Here is a 9,886-nt window from a genome sequence, read left to right as displayed (position 1 = left end):
AGGTAACTTTTACGGGAAATTCCTTCTTAGTCAGTTTGAAAGGACAACAACAATATTGCAACAATATTGCGTAGTATGACCCTCTTTGATAGTGTAGGTGCCCAAATGAGCTACAACCAATCTTGTACCCTGCTTAGGTTTCCCATTAACATAATGATAGAACTTTTTAGCTTAGGTTTATGGGGTGACGAACCTAAACGGCTTTATGTGTTAAAAAACTGTAACGTATACAACAGAGCGTTCTACGTGTCTTGGTAAAGAACAATATTCAAACTGAACCTAAAAGGCTTTATGAGTTAAAAAACCTCTAATGTATACAACCGAGCGTTTTACGTACCTCGGTAAAGAACAAAATTAACACTGATTTAAACCGTTTTCTGCCAATAACAAATTCGACACAACATAACCATTCATTGGAACCTTTAATAAAGAAAAGGTACTTGCATACATTTTACTATTCGCCTATTGGGTCTGATGATGAGTGTCCAATCGAAATTGATCACCCCTAACCATCTTTTTTGTATATTTACCGTCTTGTGAGTAACAGTATAAGCGTAAATATATGTTTTCAGTGTTATAAGACGTTTCTTTTGTTTACTTTCCGTAAAGAAAATATAAGAGGTGATGTTTGATCATGGATTTCTTAATATACATAGAATGGTTGATAGGGATGTCAAATATTAAGCCTTTGTCGTAAATAAAGAAATCTAAAATCGAAAGAAATAATGCGGAGCTTACTTTTGAATTTTTATTGTTTGTACTTTTTTAAAGTGATTAATTGATTTCATCTCCGGACAGACTAAGTATGTTGGAGGTCATGTATTAAGTAAAAACAAATCACTCCAATTTGAGAAGTAAATATTCGTTTGTTTTGAATAATTGAATTCACATGTTTCACCTGATCGAATAATGTAAATAATGACACCAAGTCTAAATTGCTTTTAGAATGATGTAATAGATCGGCTGTACGAAAAACTACTAAATAATGTGTGATTTATATATATTTCCGGTGTAGTGGGTAAATAATCTTTAAAATGACATCACATTTATGAAAATGGGTGAAGAAATATGGAAGTTATGTTATACTAACAACAAAAGATCACATTAGAAATTATAGTATTTATAGATAATTAGTGCAGGTAATAATCTTATTGGAGAAAAATAACTGATACCATACTACTGCACTTTGGGACAAAGAAGTCTGTCCTTGGGAAGCTGTGGCTGCTGGGCTATTGAAGACAGCAACGTGGTCCAGGGTTATAGCAGGGGGAGTGTACTCATCAGAGGGAAAAGGCATCTTCTATAGGGTCTGAAGCAGCAATGTCATGGGGGAGGGGGGGGGGGGGCAATGAAATGGTCAAAAAGGCACAAGATCATGTGACTTAAGTAACTGATAGTAAAAATGGTAATTAGCAACAATTTTCTCAGTCACAGTTTTATTACTAATGCAAGATTGACTTACAAAAACAAAGTTAAATTATCAACGTAATCACATGTCTTATTTGTTTTAGGTGGTTCATAATAGAAAACTACGACGACGGAAGCATTGTTTTATAATATAATATCTGACAGTTTCAAATTACTCCCTGTTAATGGTACTCACTTACCTCTTCTTTGACAGATAATTAAACTAAAATAATCAAAATGTAATTTTTTATTTCAGGTTTTCCATTAAAATATTTACAGTATACCAAAGAAGAAAGCAACAAAAGCTAAACCATACAATAACAAAAAACAATAGTATGTTAAATGTTAATCATACATACCACTACTATAGGTATTATTGTACCAATGAAAATTTTATTGACGTAACGCTAACTGAATTGGCACATGTGAATACTTAATACAGGACATTATTTTATTTAATAATTGAGCGGAGTGAGTGAAAAGAACGAATCTCTTCGACTTCGGACCTTATGCAATCTATGTAATCAATTAAGTCTATATATGGGCTGAACATATTAAAGCCAAACTGACCAGGGTTATTTCGACAAACAGTGAACATTTCATAAAACAAATTTCAGTTTGATAATGCCTGTACAGTTTTAAACTAAAATACAATTTTTAACATAACCCTTATGAGTTGCTATGATGGTTATTAAATTAACAACACGTAAATGTAAATAAAGAAAGAATAATATCGTAATAACATTTGGTAATGACAAGACAACCCATCTACAGTAATCTAGCAAATTCCAAAACACAGTACAAAATAAAAGGACAGTCCGATGATTACCATTGAGTATTGATTATTACATGGATTCGCATAACTAATTTACTAATGACATGTGCATTTTAGGCTAATATAATGCCAGCTAGAAACAAGTCAAATGTTTGAAGGCGTGCAAGAAAGACTAATAATGTGGCGAGAGTTCGCGAAATACATTTTGATAATGACCAAAGCCTTTGAGAAACAAATTTAAAAACTGTTAATATATTATGATAAATCTTATAATACGTAGAGCAAATGTTCTCGCTGTGAGATGAGCAGCTCAAAAGGTTCATCAGTGTGCAGTAAATGCCTGACCAAGTCAAGCAAATTTACAATTGATAATTTCGTGGATCCTGGAGTAGTTCCAGCTTCTCTACTACAGGACTTAACACATATCGAGCAAATTAATGCTAATAGTGCACGCAACTATTTGCAATTCATAAGGTTTGTATTTATCAATATAATTTACTTATGTTTTTATGTTGTTATCCATAGTACTTTTAATACAAAAAGAATTTGTAAAGAAGGTTGATTGTTTATATCGCTTCTTACTCCGCGGCAGACTTGAGGCCGCATACCTAGTTTATATAGTTTATAATAGTGGAGATACTTGTAAATTTCTACGTGATTGTTGGAAATGTGATTACCAAGTTCCGAGGAGGGCAGACCAATTTATGTTTGGTCCATAGATATGCTACATCTTCAGGGGGACGGCCCACTAAGACTCAGAAGAAAATCTTATAAGTACGCATAGGTACACATCAAGTTAAAGGTCTTCGTCAGTAAAATAGAATCCCGCAAACCTGAACTTAAATAATATTCACTTTTGCAGTGTATATTGACAGCAGTTGAAATATACATTATTTGCAATGATATTATACGATATCTCTTTGGGAGGGCGCTCGCTAAGACGAAAGAAAATCATGAACGTAAGAATAGGTCGATATCTACATCAAATTAAAGGTATTTATTAGTAGAATACAATACAGCGAATTTGAGCTCAAAAGAACAACTGAGTAAATAATAGCAGCCATTCAAACATTCAAAATGACAGATTGAAGAAATATTTGAACGGCTGTAACTTTTTACTCAGTTGTCCATTAGATTTCAAATATTATGCATTGTATTCTACCAGTAAATGCCTTTTGATTTGATGTGCATATCAATCTAGGTTTACATCTAAGATTTTTTCCGACTCCTAGTGGGCCGTCCCCACCGTATCACTGAATAATGTGTTAAAATTACGTTATTGGTCAGTAACTTTGTACCAAGCCTTGAAGCTCTATCTCGATTATTCTTTTAAATATTTAACCGTCCCTTGACTTTTTTCATACATCATTTACTATAGGGTGTGTTCGGGAAAGTAAGGGCTGTTGTGACTTTTAAAGGCACCAAAGACTTCGAAGTATTACCTTAAATAGTTTATATTAATAAAAGTGCACAGTGTGGACAGTTTTATTTTCATTTTTTAACGTTAACGTTTGGATAATTTGACATTTGTGAGTGATACATTTTGATTCGTGTTAAGCTACTGGGCCAATAAAGCTGAAATATTGTTATAATATAATACAACCAATTATAATTAGTTAATTGCCAATATACGACGGATGTACATAGGACGATTTTGATTTAAAACTTTGCTAGGACTGATCCCCGTCGGCAAATTTGAGTACTTTCTTAAGAATGCACTTTATTGGTATAGGTTGGAAGATATTTCTATAGTGTTTGTTTAAACCATATGTCAGTAAATATTTTTTTATGTCTTTTTTGTGTACATTGCAGAAATTCGAGTTTCACTTAGCGAGAGCTTTATGTTTCATTAGAAAATATAGTAAATGGTTTGTACAGTTTCCCTTGTGGTTTTCTGTGTAATTTATATCTATTATTATTTAAATAGGCATAGAGGCTAAACAGCTGTCTAAGAATCAAGGTAAAGTATGTTTATCTTATGTTATTAGATTTGTTAGCATATAATATTTACTTTAAATGTATGTAGAGAAAGTTATAGGTAAGTACGCTTTAAATTAAGCGTACCCAAATAACAAGAAAAAACATTGTATGAAACAATACGGTAGAACTAAGTTTTGTCTCTGAAATGAATGATTAATAAGAAACTATTTCATACAACATATCTAAATAACTCAAATATTCTCTTCTGCATTTTCTTTCCGTAGCAAAGCATGGGTATGAGCGGCTAGTTAAGTAATATCACACGGATAAAATGTTTTATTACTTTGGAAAAACAAATTATTTACAAACTGCATATCAAATAAATTACTAAGAAATAAATATAAAGGTTTTAACTTTATAAAGATGTCCGATGGTAATTACAATATCTAATATTATACACCTGTTATTCAACTCTATTACTTACAGAAATTTTAATTGGCACCACCAGCTTAATCGTTTCATATCCAGGTCCATTACTTGCGCAACGGCTAGTTAGTAGTAACAACATGTTCTTACTGCTGTTCATGGTGAGTGTAAAATGTATTGCCAAATACTTTAAGTAAAATTACCCGCTTGTTAAGTTATTTAGCTACCTGTAATCCAATGAATATCTTTATTGAATAATTCTAAAAAAAAAACATCTAGACCGTTTTTCTTTTATTACATAACTTGGTCTCAAATTTCATAATACGTTATAGATCATAGAATTTGAAAATTTAATTCATTATTAACTTTATTATTTTTATCACCTGCCCTTGATGGTTTAGCCAAAATGTATATAAAAAATATTGGGGGAATCATTGGGTTGTTGTCCACATATATAAAATAATATAAATATTCATAGTGAATATTTGTACCAATTTTGTGTCTTTTTGTGCAAAACTAAAATTATGTGCCTCTATAGATTTTGCGTAGTATTCATGTAAAGCCGTGCTCTCCGATTTCACGTTGGAGTCCACATAAAATAATTTATTAATAACTCATTATCTATGTTGGCACAGAATTTAAAATTTTCTGTACAAATAGGCACAAAAATATTACTTTTAAATTATATAAGCATGAATAAACCTTCTTTTATGTGCAGTTCAGCGTGAATTTGAGGGCCCGTTTAGAAACAAAAAAATGGGCGTTATGATCTACACTATATATTACAGCTCAGTAACTTACATACATATGAGCACATCTAGAGATCTCTGCAAACTTGATCTGTATAGAAGAACTTCCATTACTATATCCTTTTAGTGCACTATATTAGTAGGAATAGGTTTTATACTAGAATGGTATAATGCTAAACTGTAACATTTCGTCTTGCATTGTGAACTTCTATTTGATAATGTTATGTAAACGCTTGATCAGTGAGCTCAGGGGCTCGTGCCTCATATATGTGGAGTCAAAGGTAATACTTCTTATCAAAACAACATCAAATACAGATTTATAGACTCTTATTATTCACGTTTCAGTTTAAGATATGTCCATTAAAAGTTGAGAAGGGATTCAAAGTCGGGGTGTATAAAACAAAAGCTTTTAACATTGAACGGTTTCAATCTTTGTAAAATACTTGAGTTATATTTTTCATACTTAAAAAATATACCTCATGACAATTTTAAACGGTCAGGTTTGTTATGTTTTTCTATAGTTATGTAAATACGGGTTTGTTTCGCTTATTAAATAAATACACAATGATGGGTTTTAATAAATAGTACGATTTAAGTCTTCCAATTATCAGGCAATATTATGATAATTACCTAGAATCTTCCTGATCTAACATTGAAACTGCTTTAAGTTATATATAAGTTAAAAATAACTCATATATTTATATATTAACATATTATAATATATTTCGGGTCATTGGTCGAAAGATCAAAGCCCATCCGTCACTCTTGTGTTCATAGAGATAAACATCCGAAAACCTATTATGACTCTTTGTATTTATCAACAAATAATTTTTTTTGAGAGAGATTTACAAATCTGCATTCTTGTAGGGAGAAAGCGGATATTTTGAATTTTGATGACCTAATCTGGCTGATAAATTAAAAACTTGTTATCGAATTACTTTAAAATTATAATTTAGCAACTAAAAATCATAGTTATAAATACGGCTTTCATTCCATAATAAGTGTCAATTCCCATAAAATTATTAAATTACTAGTTACTCACTACATTTTCTAGTTCATGATGTGTCTACCGTGATACCCACCTATGCTGTCAACAACAACAATTTGAAAACTACTTTGTATTCGGACGAAAGTATTATAAAATGTTTCCAAATGGAAAAAGAAGAAAGTTTTGATCTCGGACCGAATGAACACATACGCAACAAGCTTGTAGCAATACTCTACACTTCTCATCCATCTCGGACTGCAAATGTAGTGCTGGCAGCCCTATATCCCGACTCTTGTTATTACAGTCTTGGAAAGGAAATCAACGTAAAGGATGACGAATTTGAAGTACACCTGCATGGGAAGGGATGGGCGTACTTTAAGGATACAAAATGTGAAGGGAAGAATTTAGAAAGCAATCGCTTGCCTGATACATCGTGGTCTCTTCTAATACCCCAGGTAAGATCATGCCTAAGTAACGCATGTTAAATGGCTGTCACTGCAATTTTTATGACAAAAACTTTCATAAATTGTTTTATCATTAACCTTGATATGGTTCATCAAGGACACCTGCATGAATAACCATTTGAATTACTTGGCGATGAGTTAAAACAAGACTTGATAAACAGAAAAACTTCAAATTTCATATATTACTTTTGAGTTATTTTTTTTATGCTATATGCCATGTGATGTAGTGTGTTGTCTTACAGGACCCGAACGAATATCCTTACGACCCACATTTTGATAAATCTAAAGGTGAGTTAGACACACAAAAGCGTTAGTAGCATAAATCGTGAATACTAAAGATTTACTAAACTCACTTTACATAACTGTCACTAATACTAAACTGTACTAGATATAAGACCAAAATAGTTAAATTCAAACTTAAATTGCCCTGATATATTTTGTGAGTTGGGCATTAAATTATATGTAGTTATATAGTTGCTTTATTATTAAGCTTGCAAGGTGATAAGCTAACATCTCTATCGTTTATCATCACGTTTTTTTTTTCGAAAACTAATATAATTAGGGTAAGTTTTTCATCAAGGTTTAAGGTCTAGATTTAAGTATTCTTTTGATAGGCCTGTGGCTTACGGTAAACTCTAAAGTTTGTGTTACTTTATTTATAGATTAAAATAATTTTGATTTTCAGTTATAGACGTTCTTACTGATTTTCAACTACACTCCTATGGCATTTTAGAAAACATCAAAATTACCGTCCATACCAAAACGGAATTTGTTTTAAAATGCTACGAACTAAATGACGAAGAAAGAGAGAAATTAGATTCTAATGCAAAGTACGTGTCGATTCTATTTAATGACATAGAAGGTACAAACAGAGTAGCCTTACTTATTATGACCACTTGTGATAACATGGACAAAAACATTATAAACGTGAAAGACGAAATGGTGGAAGTATGGTTGTCGAATGACAATTGGGCGTACTTTGAAAATGGCAAGTGTAAAGGAAAAGAATTTGTAAATAGCCAACTTCCCGTCACAGTATGGATATTGCAAGACTCAAAGAAAGAGGTATGGCAGTTGTTGTTGAAATAGCTTTAACTTAAATAGTTAATCTTAATTGCAAGGGAAGATTTATTTAATAAACAATTAAATATAATATAACAAATTGATTTAATTTTTACGAACACCCATAGTAAATTCGTATTAGTCTTAACCTTTTTTATTAGATGATATCTTTTGATTACCAAACAAAACATGATTCTTAAAAGTATAAAATGGTATGTACGATTGTGAACGTGTTTGAACTAAATTATAAATCGAAGGATGTGAGTGAGCGATGTTAAGTAAAGCAACATACAGTTAAAATACGTGCGTACTTTACAGCATGCATAATGCCATGGGGATGACTTCATAAACATTTGTATTACACCACACATATGTACACATACTTACATAAACCTTGACGAGTTTGTTCCCTTTCATTCACTCGACGAAAGTCAGATATTTACTAGATAACCGATTTTTGACGAGGAAAAGAAAAAAAACCTAAATTTTACTACTGATATTTTTAGATTAGCTTATGGGATGTTTCAACGGCATTTAATAACAAACTTTCTTTTACTTTTATAGGATATCTTCAAAAAAATGAGCCAAGGACTTGGACAAGGTAAGGAGAGTTATTTATGACCTATACGAAATCATCTACTGGGTCTTTTTTATCCACATTCTATGATGATTAAACTAAAATTGAAATGCATTTTTTTTTGTATCACGTAATGTACGCACATTGTTACGGGATGGGTACTAATATTATAGATAAAAACACGTATTTAGGTCACACACATTTAAGAGGTAATCACGTGTTCAAGGCGGGTATGAGAATGAAAGAGAGAAGATCCGGCACACGGTCAACTCAGGGAAGTGACTAAGTGTGCGACCATGATGATCGGGTTCCACCAATAGGATTTATTAGACAGAGTATGATTTACAGCTCGAATGTTAAGTTGAAAGAGTAACTACAACATAGTTGACTTAGAGTAATAAAACATAAAATAAGACATGAATAATTAAGACGCATATGATACAAAGAATGATACATATATATATATATATATATATATATATATATATATATATATATATATATATATATATATATATATGTGTGTGTGAGTGTGTGTGTGTGTGTGTGTGTGTGTGTGTGTGTGTGTGTGTGTGTGTGTGTGTGTGTGTGTCCGTGAACACGATAACTTGAGTAATTTTTATCCGATTTTCATGAAATTTGGTTTGAAGGTGTAAGGTGGGATAAACTTGAACGGACCATGGAAACAGGGTTTTATGGGGGGTTTTATGGGGTAAAAATTGGGTTTTCTCACTTTTGACCCTCAAACACACAATTTCACAATTTTTCTCTAAACCTTCTTAAAGAGCTTCAAAAAACAAACAATTCAGTATATCAAAGTGTGTTTGTATGGCTATTGGTTACGGAGAAAACTAAAAAAATGGTAAATTTATAATTCCCATGTTATTCTTATGGAGAATATTGTAAAATTTTGTAGTTTGCTTGTTTATGGATATCTTTTGATCAAACTTGGCAAATATATTCATTTAATACTAAGCAATAATTACTTTACTTAAAACACACACTTTATTAGTTTCCTTGTAGCAGCAAACCTAGGTACTCGTTAAACCTAATGTTATTTATACAGATCAATTGAAAATCAATTCAGCCAAATGGAAATTCGCTTAGACGGCAGGTTTGCTGCGGGGTGGGGGTATTAAGAAATAAATCAATAAGTGAAAAAACCAAAATGGCAGCTATGTGAGTAACTACGGACTTATATAAATATGGTATTTAGATATGTTTCATACTCCTTAAATATTGGTAGAGATTTCATTAACATAATTATTATATGACTTCGAAAACATGTTTTAAATGCGCCCTACCTACGCTATGATTTCTCAATATGAATAAATGTTTTGACACACAATTTGAACCAATTTTTTTCACAACAGCATTCTCTCCGTTGTAATCTGATGTAGCTTTTAACACAGTTTCCAAAGGTTAATGCTTAAATTAGGTCGGGGATCAACTCGTTTATTGGTTTTGATTGTTTCGAATACTCCACATTCCTGACTATCACAGAGTTAGCGGTTATGC

General features: G+C 31.8%; 1 protein-coding gene across 1 annotated transcript; it reads left to right on the top strand.

The window, feature by feature from the left end:
* The first annotated feature begins 4,630 nt into the window (after positions 1–4,630).
* Positions 4,631–8,650, top strand: LOC128994187 (uncharacterized). The gene is made up of 7 exons (XM_054418559.1): positions 4,631–4,689; positions 5,528–5,558; positions 6,332–6,720; positions 6,972–7,017; positions 7,415–7,794; positions 8,356–8,392; positions 8,595–8,650. The coding sequence occupies exons 1-7, from the start codon at positions 4,669–4,671 to the stop codon at positions 8,648–8,650; spliced, it is 960 nt and encodes a 319-aa protein (XP_054274534.1). The 5' UTR covers positions 4,631–4,668.
* Positions 8,651–9,886: the final 1,236 nt, after the last annotated feature.

Source organism: Macrosteles quadrilineatus, unplaced genomic scaffold (genome assembly GCF_028750875.1).
Source record: "Macrosteles quadrilineatus isolate MER2022 unplaced genomic scaffold, UCM_ALF_1.0 Scaffold_5__1_contigs__length_97177068, whole genome shotgun sequence".
Lineage (NCBI taxonomy): Eukaryota > Metazoa > Arthropoda > Insecta > Hemiptera > Cicadellidae > Macrosteles > Macrosteles quadrilineatus.
Note: the sequence above shows the minus strand (reverse complement) of the source record. Positions and strands in the feature narration are given on the sequence as shown.